A 19634-nucleotide genomic window follows, 5' to 3' on the forward strand; every position below is an offset into this window, starting at 1 on the left:
CTTACTCCAACCTCCGACCGCTAGACTAGCCCCCGAGGGCAGCCAAATTGTCAATCGATGTGAGCGAGGTTTGAATCTTCGTAAGCAAAGATTATGTATTGAGAATGATACAAGAAAGTATAATCTGACACCGGATTGGGCACCCCCCTTCAGCACAGGGATATCGGCGACCTGTCCGACATTCGCCTGAGAGACGGAGTGTAGCCCATATTCCCGCGCCAAAAGTCGTATAGTTACAATGAAGGGGAGTGTCTCCCGTCCGAGATACAAGCAAGATCAAGCATATCGCGACAGAGGGGTGAAATGTAAAACACAATTATTTCCAACCTGACTGAGCTCAGACAAGCAAGGGGTATCAATGTGGCCAGAGCGGACAGCAAAATAAGCGCAAGAACGAACCCACCGACCATCCCGTCGGTCTTCCCCTTCCCCAATTCCCCTCCTCTTTCTTTCGGCTTCCCCTTCTCCCCTTTCCTTTAATCCCCCCCCCAAAAAAACAAGCCCCCCTCTTCCTATTCGTGACCATGATCGATCACAATTGACGACCGAGCACCTCCTATCACAAAGGACGGATCACCAGATCGTCACTAGGAAGGCTGGCAGCCGAAGCTCGCCGCTCCCGCCAATCCCGCACCAGCTCTTCACGGACTACCCTACACCAGGACAGCAGAGCGGTGTCGAACTGCTTCCAAGCCTCGTCGCTATTGCCCTGTACCACCCCCATCACATCGATCTCCAGCTTGGTTTCCCATCGTAGCTCAGCTGCCTTAATCCAGAATCGCAGGTTCTCTGCCATGCGATATGGCTTCCCGACATCCTGATGGTACGTCTTGATGTCGAAGACCGGCCGCTTCGAATTTTTGATTGCGAAATTATGGGCCCGCACCAGGTCTCGGCCGTCGCGCAGACGCTCCAGCATGGCAGGCGGCGGTGAGTTATCCTCCGGAGCGGTCCATGCGGGCAGCTGCGCGTCGGCGCCGATCAGGCTACGCAGGAACAACGTCTCCCGGTCCCGCTCTTTGCCTGTCCACTCACCTTCCGTCCAGATCCATGCAGCTCGCTCTTTGGCTTCAAATGATTCCAGCTGAGCTTCCCGTGCCAGCATGTCGCGTACGTTGCCCATCCAGCCTATAATGGCAGTACGCTCGTCCTCGCGAAGCCCGTCGGCAAAGTTCCGAGCGGCCCATCGCTTCATCACCTCGAGCACACTGAAGAGCTCCTTTCGGATCTCCCGCTTGTCCTTGATTGATGCCAGTCGCTCAGGACGCTCATGTGCGGTGTAGTAGATCTTCGCGGCCCGAATGGCTAAGGTGACGGCATCCAGGACACGCATGCCCTGAATCTCCTGCCATGTCTGAGGAACTGCCTCCGGAGGAGGTTGTGGTGTTGAGTCATCTTCGCTGTCGCCGGGTTCGTTGGATGAGAAACTGATGCGGGGCGGAATCATTTCCGCTGGCGGATCCTTCTGGGTGTCGAGGGAATTGATCGCGCGGTCGGCCTTCTCCATCGCCTCCATCAGGTCCTTGCGCAGCGCCTTTAGTTTCGGTGGGGACGGGATGTGGTGTGTCTTGATACTGTACGTGCTCACGGTGGGTGGAAGCATCACCTCGACGTCCTCATCCATCTCGGACCCATCGTCTTCAAAGCCGGAATCGCGGGGATCGATGCTTTCTTCCTCCGTAGGGCTCACCGTCAACTCCTCGATGAACCGGGCATTGGGGGTCAGCAGCAGCCTGGGAAGCTCTTCTGGATCCTTCTTCTTTTTCTTGTATGCACGGGCCTGACCGCCCTTCCCATCCAGCAAGCCTGTCCGCGCAAAGTAGTATTGCAGATGCGCGATGCTACCCAGGCTCATCACACTCTCTCGGTTCTTAGCCGAATCTGCGAACTCGGCCCCTTGGGTGCGAATGTAGCCCCGTCGCTTGGAGGCGGTCGAAATCGATGACCTGGCATCGGCAGAGGTAGCAGACGAGGCCGAGAGCGAGGACAGAGACGAAAAGGTCCGGTCTGGCGATGGACAGGAAGAGATGGCCGGCGTTGCTGGAACCGATGGAGAGGGAGAACCGGCGCGGGCAGGGGGGGTGATTGATTCGGGGTCGATAGAGTCATCCATGGCTGCGCACGTTATCCTTGTTGGCTCGTTCACTGGTGACGGTTCGCAGGTCTGCAAAAGATAGATCGTATTGGGGGCACGGCGGCGCGTTCGAGAGGACACAGATCCGGTATGAGGCGAGTTATACCTCTCACACTAAAGAGCAAAGGACAGGTGTACGCCGGGTAATGGGGAATGATGGAAATGACGCGAAAGGATCGAAAATAGGGACAAGGCGTAGGTTTGAGACGCGAGAGTTGAGTGATTAATTAGAGATGGTCAACCGATCATCGGGGCAAGATTGAATTTGGGAAGTTCGAAAGGGGGGGCGTTTTTTTTCCACTAAAAGGGGAAGCGGGTCGATAGCCCAGGGTGATTATCACACACGTCTGCATTGATAGTGCACCACCGGTATTAATAGAAGTGTCATTTCTTTCTTGTGCATCCGTCTTTTCGGGCACCGTGTGGACAAGCGAGCCCCTGAGGTCATTTGGAACCGGAACGCCGGAATGGCTGGTGCCTTCCAAGGCTACTACCCCATGATTGATGCTCATCGAACATGCGCCGTGTGGATATTGCACCGGATTCAAGCCTCTCTGTCTCCTGTTGAATGGTTCTGTGGTTGAGTGATTGCCACTTTGCCTTTTCTGGTCTAGCGTCCCCGTGCCTGAAAAAGCCCCGCATCCAGACTTTTGAGTACTTTTGACGCGAACCCCCTTACGGCTTACTCTACTCTTACTCAGTCGATTTTTCTCTGCTGCACCCTGCACGTCACTTTCAGGCACAAGCCTCGGTTGAACCCGTTCGGTCAGAAGCAACATGATTCATAGTCAATTCGTCTATTGAAATCTGAGGAGAGATGCCATTATTTACAACATAATAGTACAGTGCCCATTGGCCCGCTGCTTATCGAAAACTAACCCCCCCCCCCCGGCAGAGAGCAACCAGCACCGTCCACCCATCTATACATGAAACAAGATTCCTCCAGGGAATGATGAGTTAGCCCGTGGTGACAACTGCCCCGGTCCAGCCGGCGTGACACCAGATGTTCCTTTTAGATCACTTCCTCCCGCTCCCAACCAGTGGCCTTGAGATTATCAATGCCCTTGTTCGGATGGGGCTTGGATGGATCCTTGTACTTGGCCGCGTACGGGTTCGGGTCTGTCGCGTGGTCGAGGTTGCCTAGGGTGTGGTTCACCTCCCGGTGCTTGGCCTCGTCGGCGCGCACATAGAGCAACAGGTCCCGCATCGTCCGCTGTCCTTCCGGCATCTTCCAGTACTGCACTGCGATCTCGGGCGCCTCCAATTTTTCCCAGTGGGGCAACTTGCCGTGCTCGATGTCTTGGATCGCACGGGTGTACGTGATCACGGCCTCCTCCTCGAGATACCCCACGAATCGGTGGCAGATGCGCGGCGACATGAGGTAGGACAGGAAGAAGCCGTTGAAGAAGACTCCCTGGGCGCCGAGCACCATGAGTCGCATGAACCAGCCCGGTTCCGCGAGCTTGAGGAAGGTCAGAAGATGCATCCGCTCGTTGTATGCTTCCTCCAATAGGGTTTCGATCCTATTGCAGAAGAGTGGTTAGTTTGTGTTTTTGATACATCTATGATTTGCAGGCAGGAAGAAACGGCGGAGAACCTACCATCCATTGTCTCTCTTCATGCGCCGCAAGCTTCGCAGGTGTCGTAACATGCCGCCAACCATACCGGGCACACCAGCCACACTTTCCAGGAAGACAAACCGTCTCAACCACGCTTGCTCGGTCATCTGGAATCTGGCTTCGTGTTCCTTGCCCGCGGGAGGGTGGCGGTAGCCAGTCACGAAGTCCATGCCCCATCGCAGCACCCGCACGGTACCGAGTGCGATCCAATCGGCCCAATCTTTCGCGTCGCGATGCGCAACCGTGACTTGGTTCATCTGCTCTTCCGAGTAACTGTGGCAAAAATCAGCATCCTAGCTCCAATTCGTAAGATGAACGATCGAATGGCACGTACACTGGATGGACCCAGGCGGTCTCCACTTCTTTGACATGGGGAGCCTTCGGTGGCGGGAAGAACTCCTTGATCTTATCCTGCTTCTGTGTCGTCGAGATGAACCGCTTGTTGTACGTTTGCTGATAGTAGTTGTTGCCCAGGGTCGAGCTCCCACACCGGAGGCCGGTCATGATGATGACACTCGGGTTGCTTCGCATGGTGAAGCGAAGGCTTGCCTTCGGGATGGCCACCCTAAGGGGCGCCGTAGCTGCCATGGAGTTCATCGTAGTATGCGATCAGTGATTTGTAGATAGCGTTGATGTTTGGAGTGCTGTTGTAGTTGTTGTGTGAGCAAGCCTTCGAGTGAGTGCTTTTAAGTGTGTGATAAAGAAGTATGTAAATCGAAGTGATCCTGATTTGAATATGTACTGAAAATGCCACACCCCCCCATGACCGGTACCTATTTATATCATATCTCGAAAAACTCAAATTACACAGAAAGAAAGATTCACTTGTACCTGAACCTACTTCGTACCAAGTATGACTCCCCCCAACCCGGCGGTTCTGGTCCAGTACCTTACCTAGGGGACTGACTGAATCTGTTCTCGGCAGAAATCGGAGTGGCGCCCCGGAATTGCACGCAGCGGGACGGCGACGGAGGGGCCGCCCTGCGAAAAGTCACGCGGGTCGAAAACTGCAAAGCAAAGAAAAAAAAGAGAACCACATCCTTCGCACAGTTTAGTAATGCTCTCAAACTTGCTCAGCCACTGGGTTGGGTTGGACTATGCTGTTGTAGTAGGTAACCTATGCGATATGATATCATCTGAGAGCCTCAAAAGGCATGCCAGGTGGATGTTCTTCGCATCCTACAGGAATCATTCCCTGTTGCTGGTTATACGAGAAACGATACTTTAGTATACTTGTCTCTGGATCAGGCCACTTCTCGTTGAAGCTCAAGAGATATTATCTTTGAAAGGTGTTCGCGGTCTTTATTACTATGTACTCTGTAAAGCGTATCTTTATTCTGCGTGTGTATTGTTTAGAATCAATGTCTTAATGGACTAACTTGGGTAGAGTATACTCTAATCACTAGCGCGTATAGATCCCGGTCCGGTCAGTGGCACTGGCAGCTTTTGCCCTGCACCAGAACTATAGGTGGGGTCCGCTAGATGTACTGTCTGTAAAGAACCATGAAAGGGTGGAAGATTCGTAGAAGTCTAGATTTCTACTCATTACAGACGATCCATCCCTGCAACGCCCGTCTAGCAGCCCTTTCAACTGCCTTCCTCTGGGGAGGGAAAAGAAAGGAACTACAAACAAGGAACCTGGACGTACTCCGTACTGTACCGCTACATGCAAAGTAAAAGCCACCACGCAGCCTCCCCCCCCTCCTTTTCTTCACACTTAGGAAGATGTATAAAGAGACCTTCTTTGTTGGCCAAAACTAATCTCGTGTACGCCCACAAGAAAAGGTACAGTACTCATGACGGGGCATCTTTCATGACCGGTGAGAAAAGACAGGCATCGGCCCCCTCCTCCCCGCTCACCAGATGACCTGAAATGATAAATCTCCGGAGGGAGGGAGGAAAGAGTGAAAGGGCGCGGCGGGATTCGACGAATTCGGCGTCCACCGGAAGGCGAATTCAACTCGGCGCTGGGATATTGGGGTCTGAAAATTTCTTGGTTGGTTTTTGAACGGCATTTGATGGGATCTGGCGGCCCAGGATCGGCGATCCCATCTGTCGCTCCGGTGAAACCCCAGGATATCCCGTTGGTTTGGTACAGTAGCCTAGTCGATCGCTCATGTACTGTTCGGTTCCGTGAGAGTGTCTACTATGTGAAGGTTCTTCGCCACTGATTGGTTTGTTGAGTAACCGGCTTCTACTATACATATAGAACAACCTGACTACGACTTGATCAATGTCGATATCGTGTATCCAGAGACTATGTTAGTATCTTGTTTGAAAAGAGTCGGACTGAAAGGATTTGCGCAGGAATGCTTTCGTATTGCGCCGACGCTGACATAGGGGGTTATGAACCTTGGAGGGTTGATGGCTCAGCATTCTCGGGTGAAGCCGGGATGCCGTGTCTGAGTCTGGGTGAGTCAGGCATACTGAACATAACTCGGAATTGAGTCGGGGAGACCTGTTGGCAATAACCTAATCTTCGTGTCCAGGGCTGCGACGTCATAATCCTTTTGTCTGCTTCGGATTGGGGTGAGAATTTGTTGTTCCAATTTTGTTGGAGTGCTACGTAGCTTCGCTTTTCCGTGGTCTCTATACTTCAAGACAACACCAATTGAAAAAAGCGCTCTTACGAATAGGACATCTTATGCAACACAACGCTTTTACAAAGTCAGTCACATTGTATGCTATCTCTTATCCAGCACCCAGCACTGTTACTCTCTCAATTATGACGACCTCGTGCGTTTCTCCTTCTCAATGTACACGCAAGCGCAGACACGCGACCTACCATGGCATGCACGTGCCCTATACACAGCCCGACTCACTCAATGTTCGCAAACCCCGACTCCGACGTCTTATAGCATGAGAATTTCTCTTCGCCGTCCTTCACGCCAACCTCCTTTTGCTCCAGTTTGACAACATGTGCTAGACGGGGTCCTCTGTTGAGGTCCTTGAGCAGCTTCTGCACTGATTCCTCGGGTCCTTGAGCTTCCCCTTCGACCTACAAGTGCTCAGCGATAACAATATTGCAGGCCAAACGAGTATGGCATAAAGGCAATCCCAGGGGAGGATATGCCCGGGAGTACGAACCCTTCCGCAGTGCGTGTTCTTCACCCAGCCCCTCAAGCCGTACTCGGTGGCGCGCTTCTGCGTGAAGTCTCTGTAGGCGCAGAGAGGTTTGATCAGCTAGCGGTTCAACTTTGTGGGGGACCGGGTCTAGTCGTTGAAGTGATGGCGTACCTAAACCCCACTCCTGCATAATCCGCGAATATTAGCTTATGCTCGATCAAATCATGTGATAGTTTGTTACAAAAGAACAGGCGTCCCGGGTGCTGTATAGAGGCATACCTTGCACTGTCCCAGATACTTTGAATGCGATCTACTCATGTCAGTGATTGCAGCTTAGATATGAAGTTTGGATGACGTAGTGCGGTTAGAAGAGGTCCGCTCGTCTTTCGAGAGAGGGGATTTCTTGGGAACATACTCGTTGCGATGACATATTGATAGATGAGTACAATTCTCATCCAAGCCTGTAGTGTGAGATTATCAGGGATACTTGGTGTTGTATGTCTGTCTTTCAATCTATATATTGTCTGTACCTCAGCTCATCATGCGCCGCCAATGTGGTTAGTCAGCCACGGATGTCGCCGCGGGCCCGCCTTGATACCGCTTCCTGAACTGGAAAGGTCCCATTGCGGCGGGGGAGCGAGCAGCCTACCAGCATTAATGTTTTATGCTCCTGCACCTTCATGAAATACATTCAAAAGATAAACATGGCTGGTCGATCTATTCATTGCATTGACGTAGGCTTTACATGTGTGTCGAGGTGTATACGACTAAGGTATTATACAGTCTGGCTGAATACAAAAAATAGGTTTCATACAGTCGCACCAGCTTTATACACGATTCATCATGGCACAGGATATGATAACCGGCGGATCAGTTGCAGCAGTCGGCCACGCTCCGCTCCGCCCCTGAACCAAAAATGGACTCGGGCGATCGATCCCCCAGAGTCCCAGTTCCTCCTGCTTAACTCTCCGCACTGTGTCCACCACCTTTCTCTACCCGCTCACTTCGTCCACTCTACTTTCGAGGGGTTTGTCACTCCTCACGAGATGCTGGCGCCAGAATGACTGACTCACCGCTCGCCTGGTTTCGGCGATTATACTCCCTTGACACCCTCGACACTCGTTTCACGGCCTCTGCGACCATTCCCGCCAAAGTCGCCGCGGCTGACGCGCGACCTGCCTCTACCAAAGATCCCCGTTCTGCTGCCATTGCCCGCAATGCCTCGCCTTCGAGATGGAACACCTTCGAATTCTATATCTACTATATCATTTTCTTGATCGCGGTGCCATTGATGTTCACGACTGTCATTGGGGTATCACAAGGTCCGTCTCCTCTTGTGCACGTGTGAGGGCCAGATGCTGATTGTTCCGGCAGAGAGTCATCCAACTTATGCCACATACTCTCACTTACTCGAGGACGGTTGGATCCCCGGTCGCAAAGTTGTACGTTACTGTCGTTTCGGTTATCTCCGTGCGGAGCTAATATTACCTCGATGCTTAGGACAACTCCGATGCCCAGTACTCCGGTTTCCGAGAGAACGTTCCTTACCTCCTCATTCTCCTAGTCGGCCATCCATTACTTCGCCGAGCCTACAATCGATTTGTCAGTCCAACCAGCCCAGGCCTGGGCTCTGCAAAAGCCTCCCCGGCCGTTGCAGCTGGAGATGCCCGCCTCAAGCAGCGAATCAGTTTTGATTATTACTTCGCCTTTGTCTTCATCGTTGCGCTCCACGGCGTTTCCGCTTTCAAGGTTCTCACGATCCTTTACATCAACTACCGAATCGCCAAATCGATGCCTAGAAGATACATTCCCGCAGCAACCTGGACGTTCAACATTGCAACCCTGTTCGCCAACGAGCTCTGTGCCGGCTATCCGCTCGAGCGCTTAGCTACCTTCCTGACACCTGCTTTCGATGCTACCAAGGAAGTGCCCGCTCTGGTGCTTTGGGCTCGTTCTTTTGATGATTTTGGGGGTATCATCCCCCGTTGGGAGATTCTGTTCAACATCACGGTGCTCCGTCTGATCAGCTTCAACATGGACTACTACTGGAGCCTAGACTACCCCGCCGCGAGCCCCATTGAAGTAAGTCCATGTCTCCCCTGTATGAAGAACTCCTTCTGACCGCCATAAGAAGAAGCAACTCGATCCAGCAGCACTCTCAGAGCGGGACAGGGTCAGTATCCCGGCTGAGCTGTCCGCATTCAACGGTCGTTACTATGTCGCCTATGTGCTTTACGCACCTCTCTACCTGACAGGACCCATCCTGACCTTCAATGACTACATCTCCCAACAAAGATACGCCCCGCCATCACTCACTACCGCAAGAACAACCCTCTATGGAATCCGCTTCTTCCTTACTTTACTCGCGATGGAACTGATCCTCCACTATATCTACGCCGTCGCTATCTCCAAAGCCTCGCCCGACTGGTCGCTGTACACAGCCGGCCAACTCAGCATGCTAGCCTACTTCAACCTGCACATCATCTGGCTCAAGCTCCTGATCCCATGGCGCTTCTTCCGCTTCTGGGCCTTGGTGGACGGCATCGACCCACCGGAGAACATGATCCGCTGCGTCTCCAACAACTACTCCGCCCTGGCGTTTTGGCGCGCCTGGCACCGCTCGTTCAACCGGTGGATCGTCCGCTACCTCTACGTCCCGCTGGGCGGTGGCAGCGGGTCCCGTGGCAGCAGCCGCGACTCCTCCTCGTCCGGGGTGTCCGCCAAGAGCCGCAAGATCTTCAACACCCTCATCGTGTTCACCTTCGTCGCGCTCTGGCACGACATCAACCTGCGCCTGCTCATGTGGGGCTGGCTCATCACGTTGTTCGTGCTGCCCGAGGTCATCGGCGGCCTGCTCTTCCCCGCCAGTCGCTGGCGCTCGCGGCCCACCGCCTACCGCGTGATCACCGGCGTCGGGGCCGTGGCCAACGTGCTGATGATGATGGTCGCCAACCTCGTCGGCTTTGCTCTGGGCATCGACGGGCTCAAGGGCCTGGTGGCGTCGATCCTGGGCTCCTGGGCCGGCATCGTGTATATCATCACGGCGTGCGGTGCGCTGTTCGTCGGGATCCAGGTGATGTTCGAGATTCGGGAGGAGGAAGCCCGCGCGGGCATCAACCTGAAATGTTGATCCCCTCCGCTGCTGTTCGATTATTGCCTCCATCTATCTCATGTAGTACATTACCTATATGTCTCCGACTTCAATCGAGTAAAACCCCAATTCCAGACCGGGCTCTCTCATTGTTCTCTTGTTTCATTATATCTCGACTTGGGTGGTAGTGTACAAACACACATATAAAAAGAACCAGCATGGTATACTGTAACACAGGCATAGTAATAATGTCCAGTGGACTGGTTTCAAAAAAAACAATTAAATAAAAACGCCCCCAAAAATTAAGATGCACCCTCCGCCTACAATCCCCTTCAGACTTCCCACATTTTGACTCCTTCCATGAGGTGGAGTAACCCTCCTCAAAACTCAAAAGAAAGCCCCACACCTCGAATCCTCATGCACCTTATAACACGCCAGCCCGCACGTCCGGGCGTGGCAATTCTTGCACCGGATCTTGCCCCAGTACCCGCACAAGCAGCAGAAGTGCCGCTGCGAGCGGCGGGGCGCGATCGGCGAGCCCGCGCGGGCCGCGTGGTACGTCAACGGCGGCTCGGCCAGCAGGGCCTGCATGATGCGCTCCGAGGGGGCGGCGGGGAGATACGAGCGGAGGAGCGGGTTGGAGTCGTGTTCGGAGCGGATGAGCGTTGTGGTGTTTGGTTCTTCGGGGGCTTCTTCTTCTGGCTTCGGGGTGGGGTGGTCGGTTGTGGTAGCCGGGGAACCGGTGGTGGTTTCGGGGGCGGGGACGGGGACGGGGACGGGGGTTGTTGCTGGGTGGGTTGAGGCGCGGGAGGATGGGGGTTGTGGTTGCGGTTGTGGTTGGGAAGGGGGTATGGAGGGTTGTTTCTTCGTGCTGCGGTGGTGGTGGTCGCCTCGAGAGGAGACCGGGGTGGAGCTGCGGCGGAGGGAGGACGGGGTCGTTGCTGCTGTGCTGGGTTTCGTGATTCGGTGGATCGAGCTTCTGTGTCCTGTAGCACTACCGCCACCGGCTGCTGCCGCTGCTGCTAAGGAGGAGGAGGGGTTTGTTGCGCTGGTGTTTCCTGGCGTGGCGGCGGTGCTGGCTTGAGCGGCTTCTTCGTCGTCGAGGTAGTTGCGGAAGCTCTTTTGGGATTGGAGGATGCGGCGGACGTTGGAGGTTACTTTCGTGCGGGTTCCTGATCATGGTTTACGTAAGTTGTTAGTTCTTCAGGACTGTGGTCTGGAAGATGTTTGCTTCGCGGATTGTGAACGAGATGTCTAAGTCTCGGTGTTGCGGTGCATAGCAAACTGTTCCGGTCTGGTATTCCGCAGAGAAGGGGGAGATCGTACCTCGTGGGGCAGCGGGCTCTTTCTGTCTCACGGGTACCTGGATCTGTACATCGCGATGGTTCTCGCGGTCAAGTTCGGCCAGATGTCGGATGATCGCGTTGGTCTGTCGGGATGATAGATCTGTCCGGCCTGGGTCCCGGATGCCGCGTTTGCGACCGATGGTGGGCGTGATGGCTGCTTTGGCGGGGTCGAAACCTCGATCCGGGACGTATGTCCAGCCCGGAGTGACGTGGGTTGAGGACCCGGGAAGAAGTTCAACGCGATACATCGTGCCTCGTGTGGTGGGTCGTTGAGTTTCTGCGATGGCGCATGCACGATAATCGAAACCACCCGCGGCGAGGAGGGAGAATCGCGGCGATAAGAGCGAGAATACAAAATGAGGACTGGCAGGAAAAGGCGGTGAGCCTTGTTTGATAGGTTTGCACTGCAGGTCTATCCGATGACGCCGACAGTCTGTCTCGCCTCCCCAAGTCCAACGCGTCGTCGCTGAGAGTATGGTACAGTGAAGTAGGGAGGACATCGGCCTGTCTTTGGAAGCGACTTCATTTCACATTGTACATCCCTTCTGATGTAGAACCTACTTGCATGCATAGATCTGGCATACACCTTCAAAATGCAATACAGTCTTTTGTTGACTGGGTTTTTACAATGCTCATTCCCCGTAGAAACTGCATTTCAGATAGAAAAAAAATGGACCAAAAATGATATGCTAAGACCCGTGGCGAGGAACTCCTGCAGAAGCATGTTGAAAGAGAACAAACCCTTAATAAATGAAGAGAAGAAACAGACGACAGGAAAATGCAATGCTAGGTTACTTTTTCTTCAGTTGGTCGACCTTGGTTTCTAGCTCGCCGATATAAGTCTGCAGCTTCTGGGTAGCTGTTTGGAGAGCCTGGGAGCCACATCAGCGAAAAGTAAAGTCAAAAGGCAATTCGCAGCGAGAAACGTACGTAGATATCTTCGGTTAGCATCTCGTTGGAGATTCTGTACTCAGCCAATATGTAGTAATAGACGACAACGCCGGCAGCAACCGAGCCGGAGAGGAAGCCGAAGATTCTGTGATCAAGAGAATTGTTAGTCCAGCCGAAAGACGGAAGTTCGTCTCTAAGAACGTGATATTGATATGGGATGATTGCAGTACCCTCCACGGAATGCGCCCACGGGCTTCTTAGCAGGCAGCGTAGTAGCTGCTTCCTTCCTTAAGGGTGAGGCCGCGAAGCTCCGCGTCGGAATGAAGACCGGCTTGGTTGCGACGGCGCGCCATGCAGGCGATAACACTCTTCGTGTTGCACTCATGGTCCTGAATTTGAAGAGAATCTTGAAAATAAGTCAGTCAGAAGCATCGCAGTGCTGGCCACAGTACAAAGTGACTTTCCGAGGTCTTACGTGGTATAAGTAGAAGTGGAGGTTGAAGGTGGAAGTATGAGTACGGAGATGTTTTGGGGGGGTGTGGGTGGATGCGGAGGAAGAAGCTTGGGTGGAGAGAGTGACGTTGTTGGCCAGCCAGTTGGGCCGAGGGTGTTACGAAGTGTACGAAGTACTAAGTTATTGCTAACCTAAACTGCGGGCCCAAGAATAGACATCTCCGATTACTCTATAGTATTCATTTCACACCCAACTCAACTGCCGATTTCCAAGATGCCTTGCGAATTTCTGCGTATTATCTTTTCCGCTTCTCTAGAATGTCACATGATAGAATCCAAGCCACCTCATCTATTCACTAATGCTACTTTAATCCCTGGCGCGTACGGAACATGCGGATCGACACCTCCGACGCCCCCGACGCCCTGACGTCTGAAAATTAATGCTGGAAATGCCGTTTCTATCCCACAATACAGATATGCGCTGCTGTACGTGCGCATTGCCAGTCACGCTAGTTCGAATTGTAATAGACAAACAGAAAATATCATGATACACAGGCAGCACGCGAACAACTCAGAAACCCTAGTTGGCCATGGTGCTTTCATTAAAGATATCCGCCAACAGATCATTCACACATGCATTCAACTGTGGTTGGCCCATGCTGTAGGTACTTTCAAATGCATGAATGCTGAGCTGGTCGAAAAATGGCCGAAGCACCCGATCGACAATCTCATCCTTTGCTGTCTCACGGATCCAGTCCGCAGTAAGGCTCGGTTGTCTCGCTCCTTGGCTGGGATTGGTCGTTTCTCCAGCCCCATCATTCGATGTAAGCCCACGCATACCCAAGCTCTGCGAGACCTCATCCGCGAGGGCCATCGGCTCGAAGCCTTCCGGAGGGTAGATGGCGTCTATGGTGTCGGTAACATAAAGCCACTCCAGAAGTTGGAAGTCGTCTGGTGCAAGTACAAGTAGCGTGTCTAACAGTTTGCATGCCTGCAGCAAGGCATATGAGTTGTATACATCTTGTTGCTGGCCCAGCGGTACGGCTGATATAGCCTCTTGGAGTTCAGCATTGATGAGCGGCCAGAATGTGGACAACGCCGTCGCAGAGCTCTTGAGTGCGAGAGCACGTAGAACCATAAAGATCTCAGCCCGAGTGGTTGAAGATGGAGACGAAGTACTAGTCGCCCCAAGGAGGTCTTCCAACTTCTGCAAAAGGGCGGGTAGCTCTCCAATATAGTAATCATCGTTAGCAGACAAAACGAGGAGACTGATGCGGCGGAGGTTTAGTTGCGCTTTGCGGTCAGCTTCAAGGCGGGCAGCAGAGGCTCCAACACCGAACATAATACCTGCTGTACTTGGTGGCGGGAGGCGAGACAGCATCTCAGACAAGCGATCTTTATCTGCGAGCACCCACTGTCGCAGTAGACCCAGCCATCCCTCCCGAACCAAGTCCATCTGCATCCCGAAGAATCTAGTATCGTTAAATGCGTCGGCTATATCCTTCTTCCATACTTTAGCAGCAGATGATACTTTAGCTATGTGCTGAAACAGGGTCATGAAATTATGGTTGAGGTTGTTCGGGAAGAGTCGCGAGCGAAAGAGAGGTCCGATCACATTCGTTGAGATACCGGTTACTGCGGAAGTAATTCGGTCCGAATCTCCGAGCGTGATTGTGAATGCAGGCATGGATGCCGCAAGGATGCTAAGCATATCGTCAGGCCCAATATTCGGTGAGGGCGAATTGTCATAGTCGATAGAGCCGCGGCTAAGGGAAGTCTCTTGAGCAATGCCCATCGGCTTGCTCGTCCAGATTGCGGTGAGAAGGCGAAGCAAGACGTCCTATCAGATGTTAGTAGGTCTCAATGAGTTTGATTGTCCTTGATTATCGCGTACCCCGAGTTCTTTCCTCATCCGTCGATCTTCCCCAAAGCTGGTGTTCTCCAGTTTCGCTCCAAGGATCGCTGCAAATTCAACCAGTCGTGGAAGGATCTGCCGATGTGGGAATGGGTTGCTGAGCACATCGCGAAGAAATGTGGTGCAATCGGCCCAGATCTCATTAAGCACATCGTCATCCAGCGACCTCGCATATGCCACCAGGAAGCCCGCCAATTCAGACTCGGTCAGGCTTGCAGTTAGTGTCGATTTGCGGCTCGGCTCTAATGCCGCCGGATTGGTTCTTGTATAGATAGAATTGAATACAGCCGGGATAGCGATCTTCGGTCTAGATCCGTCCAGGGTGTGAAGCAGGCTCATAATCAAAGACGAGGTCTCGCTGTCAGATTTTGTCCACATCTCCACAGCTGTCTCTAGACATTCGAGTGCCTCTGCGTTGAACAAATGTTCGAGAATGCGACGCGATCTGTTCCTCATACGCAGAGACGTGTACTGGAATGAAGCTATCGATTCAGCGTCTTGTGGCAGCGTACTCCGCTCTACGGCACCCCAAGACCATATGGTAAAGCAGAGCCTCACGGCATCTTGGAAGCAGAGTAGGACAGTAAGCCGGTTGTTCGCTGCGGCCGAACGCGTGTGGTGCGATTCGGATGAGAATACCCCTGAAACCATGTTGCCAAAGAATCCATGATTCTGGTCAGGACTCTTGACAGCAGGAGTATTGGCCTCCTCTACTAGCAATCGCTCGTGGGCGGTAGCAATGCAGGTCTCGAGAGCGCTGAGAAGAGCAATGGTGGCATACTCGGATCGATCATCAGGCCATCCTTCTGTACGCTTGAATGCGAGTTGCAAACTCGCATAGCAAAGTTGGATCTCTTTACAGAGCGATTCGACAAGCATGAGTAGTATTTGAAAGATTGACCCCGCGTACAGTGGGAGTACTTCGCAAAGGAGGACAGTCCACTTGTCCACAATTCCCCTTGAACTCTTAGAACCAATGCCTTTGAGAAGGCATTCGAGAAGTTGTTGAGGTGGCTGAGGGAGGGCAGACAGCGCAGGTACCTTCTCTGGTTTGTCGCTTGTGAAGGACAAGATAGAGGGACTTGTCAAGCGCTCACGAGAGCTTGCCCGGTGGTGCTTCGGCCGTGGTGGGGGCGGTGGCAGATAAGCTTGCGCAAACCGGACCTTCAACGCCGCTAGAAGGGTATCTATTAGGTCTCCTTGGATTGAATCATTTTCACCATAGTCCAGGGCGCGAGAGAGCCTATCAACCAGGAACGAGTCAATTCCAGATTCAATCACCTCTTCGGCTCCTGGACCGAGAAGGAGCTGTCGCATGACTAGTAATGATGTCTGTTGCAGTCTGACTGTCTCCAGGTCATGAGTACCTGTGGCTGTCTGCTCGCTGATCAATTTTAGGCTGGCTTGGTAGATGATGGTATGAAGGCTCTGAAGCTCGGCGCTGTCTGTGCAATTGTTAGTCAAGTGTGTTTTCGGTAAGACTAGTCCTAACATGCCTTCAGATGCATGCACATCCTTACGCTTGTCAACCTGAGATAGCGTCTGAGTGAGAAGAGTGACCCAGCCATTGTGATCAAGTGTAGATATGAGATTGGAGATGGTCCGCAGCAGATAGTCGCATTCCTTGTAGTCATCTGGCGACAAAACCTGATTGTCGCTTTCCCGTTCACCACGATTTGACCCCTGAAAGAGACGATCCAGCCGTGAGACTATTATACGAAAGACCCTGCAGTTTGTGAGTGATTTATATGACGAAGAAACACCTTTGAAGATGTAGGGATAATCCCGTCGGGTCAAATTATGCCTTGTCAGGCTAGAGGGCACACATCTTACTTACTTGTGCATAGCCGGCAGGTCTTGAAGCCACCGTTGGACAACTCGAGAGTTTTCGTTCGAGGGCTGAGAGAGCAAGTCTAAGACGATGAAAAGCGGGCGTTCAAGCATTGAAGCTTGGTACACCTTTACTGACTCGATAGAGGTATACAAGCGCTTTGGCGGCAGCTCATAGTTGCCTTGATGACTGTGGTTCCACAGGACAAAATATCTTCCAAGTTGCTCGCCTGCCAGCCCTTCAAAAGGCACTGTAGGCGATGAACCAACCATAAGGGATGTTATGGCTGCCTCAACTAGGTGATCCGACCAAGAGACGGTGTGTAATTGCCACAAGCAACGAACAGCCTCGACATGGAACTTCGGGCTCATCGGGGATAGAAATTGCCACAGTTGTCCCACAAGCGCAGGAATGACGTCCGACACATCTTCGTAGCTAATATAGTATCCTGTAGTATTGATGAGGTACAGGTTCGTTACTGCGGACGCAATTGACGAGATGGTCGAGAAGCAGGCCGTGGATCTCTCAACTTGGTCGGCACGGACACGATCGCTTAACGCGATATACAAGCGCCGGTCGCGCAATATACGTGTTCGGGGGAGCTTTTTCAGTAATATGATGAGCAGGTTGATCCGATCGTGCAATTGCGTGGTGTCACCTTCATCAAGGGCTGTTATGGCTTGCTCGTAGGCATTTCGAATGATGAGCTCACCCAGCTGTCTTGGGACGAAAGGGACAGGCTGTGGGTCTAAGCTAGTCTTGCTTTGATTGTAAAATGTATGAATCACATTCAAGATGTCCGACCCGGTCATATCAGGATTGGTTTTGTCAGGTGCATCGGACTTTCTTGTGAACGACCTCTCGATCAGTAAGCCCGTTAAAGAATCCATGACCTTCGATAGCCCCGCTGAGACAAGCTGCAGCTGCTCCGGGGTCGCTGCGGAGCTGCTTAATGAAGACAGCTCCCTCATCTTCACAATGGTGGATAGTGTCAACAGAGGAATGTGAACCGCAATCATGTCTTCTTCTCGAACATTGAAATTCTCTAAGATGAAGTAAGCGAGCTCCAGGTTGCTTACTATGTCGTCGATCTTGGAAGTAAAATCCTGATGCTTCCAATCTATTAGACGGAGGAGTTCGGAGAAGATGACGCCGCTTTCGACGCCGTCGAAGAATGAGCTGGCGCTGCGGAAGACCTCCTCAAAATGGTTCTTCGAAGCTTTCTGTCCAAATGCTTGCACGCTTCGGATGATTGGCAAGAAGATCTCCGGTATGATGTATCCACCGACCTCCCATCTGTCCAACAACGATAGCGAGATCCGGAATGGCTTCGTCTTCTCTGCCGGTACAGTTGTGTCATGCTCAATCATCCGCAAAAGGCCTTTGACTAGTGGCGTTAGCCCGAATTTGCTGAAGTACTCCGAAGGCGAGAGCTCTTTGCGGTCGCTTGCGAATTGGGTTGTGCCTTCGGATATAGAATTGCGGGCTTCGAATGACGGCCGGTCATTGGAAGATTCGGGCCCAAGAAGCCAGGCCCAGAGTCTTCGGTTCAGACTCATGTCTCGCCTGGCAACGACTCCTACAGCTGCTGCAATGAGTCGCTGAAGATCGTCCTCTGTAATTTTCGATTGCAGAACCGGCGAACTGAGCGGCAAGTGGGTGACCAGTAAATCAAGGAAGTTCCGCTGGACGAGAACCTGCTCGTCGGCGAGACCGGTCGCAAAACAGCGTATGAGCAACCCGGGTTCGGGTACGATAACCGATTCTGCTGCAGCTAACATGCCCTGGTGAATGTCCATGGAGTCACTCGACTCGTCCTTGGACGGCCGACGGTCTGTGTTCCCTAGTTTAGGCAAGTAGCGGCCCAGGTAGGCGAGGACACCAGCACGTCGGCTGGGACTTGTGACCGAGGCTAGAAATAGACACTGCCAGAAATAATGGCCTCCTGGACTCGTAAGTCCTTCAGCTCTATGCTTCTCCATGGCGCTAGCAATATCGCGGAATTTATTGATCAATCGCAGTGTAGGTTCGAAGTCATCGCTCGTCTCTTCCTCTAAACCCGGTAGTAGAGCCAGTATAATGGCCTTCAAGGCAGGTCGAATCGCCCATGGTTCCAGGTTGCATATATGCGTCTCCACCAGCGTCAGAAACAGGGGTCGGACAGTGAGAGATGCGAAGGTAAGTGTGGGCGCAATGCCAGGCATATACAATGGTAAGTCATGCGATAGACCCTCCGGCTAGCCGACAATACCCCCAATTAGTGAACATCACTTTGGCTCTGCCACTAAGCGGGACGAACCTTGATCAAAGCAAAGATATACGAGTATACTTCCAACGCTTTCTGGTGAACACCCGATGGTAACGAAGGGTTGAGGCATTGCGCAAGCCGTTTGGCAACGAGCGCCTTATGAGGAACAATAGGGATATCCGCGGGGTGAGATTGCAGGGCCTATGAAGGTACCATCAGCATCGTGTCCTTGCGTGACTCCGGAGATCGTGTGATCGTACTTTCAGAAGTCGGCTCAAGAAGGAGATGTAATCTGCCCACTCCTGCAAAGCGGTATCGAACAACGACAGGGCTCGCTCGACAGTCGACGCATAACGGCGGTAATTCTTGTCTTTTCGTAAGGGCTCTAAGAAATCTCATGTCTATTAGTTCCTGGACGGCATGACTGTAGAACTGGTAAAGGGGCAGCAATGCGCGAATCACCGACCTTCCTTCCCCCGTAGTCGGGAGCGCGTAAGAGAGCTTTCGGAGCTTGCGGGGGAGTGAGACCTCGGGAACGAGCTCGGATCGAGGCTCATTGTGCGATGGTCGGATAGTAGATGATCTCCTGGGCAGGTATTTGTCGATCGCAGTTCGTCATGATTTGTTGTAGAACATCAAGACTAGTAGCATGTGAACTCTGGCTGGTGGAACAGTTGGCTCATGTTTCGTTTCCCAGGCCAGCAGGCGGACATGTTTCCGTTTATCTGGCGTCGGTCGCCCGCCTTTCGGTAGCTCCGCCGGGTCGATCCCGTGCTCCACGTCAAGTTGTGTTCCAGCCAGGCAAGCAAGGCACGTTCGTCATCAACTACCTAGTATTGACTTCTCCATCACCAACACCGCACCGGCCTCGTCATCGAAGCTGGGGTCTGCCACTATCATCATGTGCATTATCGTCCTTAGCGCATGTGCAGTAAATCAATTGGTTACAGCGACATAACGATTTGTCCCTCAACTTTTTAGACCCATCCATTTCCCATCCTCGCGCACGGACGTACCTCTCCCCCGATCGGAGCAGTTCT

The 19634-nt window shown here is 52.7% G+C and overlaps 7 protein-coding genes across 7 annotated transcripts; 1 reads left to right on the forward strand and 6 right to left on the reverse strand.

Moving 5' to 3' along the window:
• Positions 1-73: 73 nt before the first annotated feature.
• ASPACDRAFT_76658 (uncharacterized protein) lies at positions 74-2409 on the reverse strand. The gene has a single exon (XM_020204749.1). The coding sequence runs from the start codon at positions 2111-2113 to the stop codon at positions 560-562; it is 1554 nt and encodes a 517-aa protein (XP_020058622.1). The 5' UTR covers positions 2114-2409; the 3' UTR covers positions 74-559.
• Positions 2410-3146: 737 nt separating this feature from the next.
• Positions 3147-4350, reverse strand: ASPACDRAFT_58621 (alternative oxidase; the record flags this gene model as incomplete). The annotated part of the gene is made up of 3 exons (XM_020203372.1): positions 3147-3657; positions 3736-4026; positions 4088-4350. 3 exons carry the CDS (start codon positions 4348-4350, stop codon positions 3147-3149), a joined length of 1065 nt encoding a protein of 354 aa, XP_020058623.1.
• Positions 4351-6284: 1934 nt separating this feature from the next.
• Positions 6285-7528, reverse strand: ASPACDRAFT_1854267 (acylphosphatase). Its single transcript, XM_020197380.1, has 5 exons — positions 7235-7528; positions 7099-7129; positions 6991-7003; positions 6841-6910; positions 6285-6751 (listed from the first exon to the last, which is right to left on the reverse strand). The coding sequence occupies exons 1-5, from the start codon at positions 7247-7249 to the stop codon at positions 6572-6574; spliced, it is 309 nt and encodes a 102-aa protein (XP_020058624.1). The 5' UTR covers positions 7250-7528; the 3' UTR covers positions 6285-6571.
• Positions 7529-7879: 351 nt separating this feature from the next.
• Positions 7880-9949, forward strand: ASPACDRAFT_50902 (putative glycerol:H+ symporter (Gup1); the record flags this gene model as incomplete). Its single annotated transcript, XM_020202413.1, has 4 exons — positions 7880-8141; positions 8194-8261; positions 8320-8901; positions 8951-9949. The coding sequence occupies 4 exons, from the start codon at positions 7880-7882 to the stop codon at positions 9947-9949; spliced, it is 1911 nt and encodes a 636-aa protein (XP_020058625.1).
• A 348-nt stretch (positions 9950-10297) lies between these two features.
• On the reverse strand, positions 10298-11557 carry ASPACDRAFT_1854269 (putative HIT finger domain protein; the record flags this gene model as incomplete). The annotated part of the gene is made up of 2 exons (XM_020197381.1): positions 11237-11557; positions 10298-11082 (listed from the first exon to the last, which is right to left on the reverse strand). The coding sequence occupies exons 1-2, from the start codon at positions 11502-11504 to the stop codon at positions 10298-10300; spliced, it is 1053 nt and encodes a 350-aa protein (XP_020058626.1). The 5' UTR covers positions 11505-11557.
• A 233-nt stretch (positions 11558-11790) lies between these two features.
• On the reverse strand, positions 11791-12606 carry ASPACDRAFT_76661 (uncharacterized protein). Its single transcript, XM_020204750.1, has 3 exons — positions 12378-12606; positions 12187-12292; positions 11791-12128 (listed from the first exon to the last, which is right to left on the reverse strand). Exons 1-3 carry the CDS (start codon positions 12530-12532, stop codon positions 12048-12050), a joined length of 342 nt encoding a protein of 113 aa, XP_020058627.1. The 5' UTR covers positions 12533-12606; the 3' UTR covers positions 11791-12047.
• A 240-nt stretch (positions 12607-12846) lies between these two features.
• ASPACDRAFT_115023 (cellular morphogenesis regulator DopA) lies at positions 12847-19345 on the reverse strand. The gene is made up of 7 exons (XM_020195865.1): positions 19061-19345; positions 18855-18979; positions 18646-18795; positions 16353-18583; positions 16012-16241; positions 14495-15960; positions 12847-14440 (listed from the first exon to the last, which is right to left on the reverse strand). The coding sequence occupies exons 1-7, from the start codon at positions 19149-19151 to the stop codon at positions 13181-13183; spliced, it is 5553 nt and encodes a 1850-aa protein (XP_020058628.1). The 5' UTR covers positions 19152-19345; the 3' UTR covers positions 12847-13180.
• Between the last annotated feature and the right edge of the window lie 289 nt (positions 19346-19634).

This window comes from Aspergillus aculeatus (assembly GCF_001890905.1).
Source record: "Aspergillus aculeatus ATCC 16872 unplaced genomic scaffold ASPACscaffold_4, whole genome shotgun sequence".
Lineage (NCBI taxonomy): Eukaryota > Fungi > Ascomycota > Eurotiomycetes > Eurotiales > Aspergillaceae > Aspergillus > Aspergillus aculeatus.

Excerpts from the sequence above, each read along its gene's own strand:
- ASPACDRAFT_76658 (XM_020204749.1), bottom strand. The coding sequence starts at position 2,113 with ATGGATGACTCTATCGACCCCGAATCAATCACCCCCCCTGCCCGCGCC.
- ASPACDRAFT_1854267 (XM_020197380.1), bottom strand. Across the intron at positions 6,752-6,840 it reads AGAACACGCACTGCGGAAGG|GTCGAAGGGGAAGCTCAAGG; the intron begins GTTCGTACTCCC and ends GAGCACTTGTAG.
- ASPACDRAFT_76661 (XM_020204750.1), bottom strand. The coding sequence starts at position 12,532 with ATGAGTGCAACACGAAGAGTGTTATCGCCTGCATGGCGCGCCGTCGCA. Across the intron at positions 12,293-12,377 it reads GTGGGCGCATTCCGTGGAGG|AATCTTCGGCTTCCTCTCCG; the intron begins GTACTGCAATCA and ends TCTTGATCACAG. Across the intron at positions 12,129-12,186 it reads TGCTAACCGAAGATATCTAC|GCTCTCCAAACAGCTACCCA; the intron begins GTACGTTTCTCG and ends TGTGGCTCCCAG.
- ASPACDRAFT_115023 (XM_020195865.1), bottom strand. The coding sequence starts at position 19,151 with ATGAGCCTCGATCCGAGCTCGTTCCCGAGGTCTCACTCCCCCGCAAGC. Across the intron at positions 18,980-19,060 it reads CCGACTACGGGGGAAGGAAG|AGCCCTTACGAAAAGACAAG; the intron begins GTCGGTGATTCG and ends GAGATTTCTTAG. Across the intron at positions 16,242-16,352 it reads GACCTGCCGGCTATGCACAA|GGTCTTTCGTATAATAGTCT; the intron begins GTAAGTAAGATG and ends CACAAACTGCAG.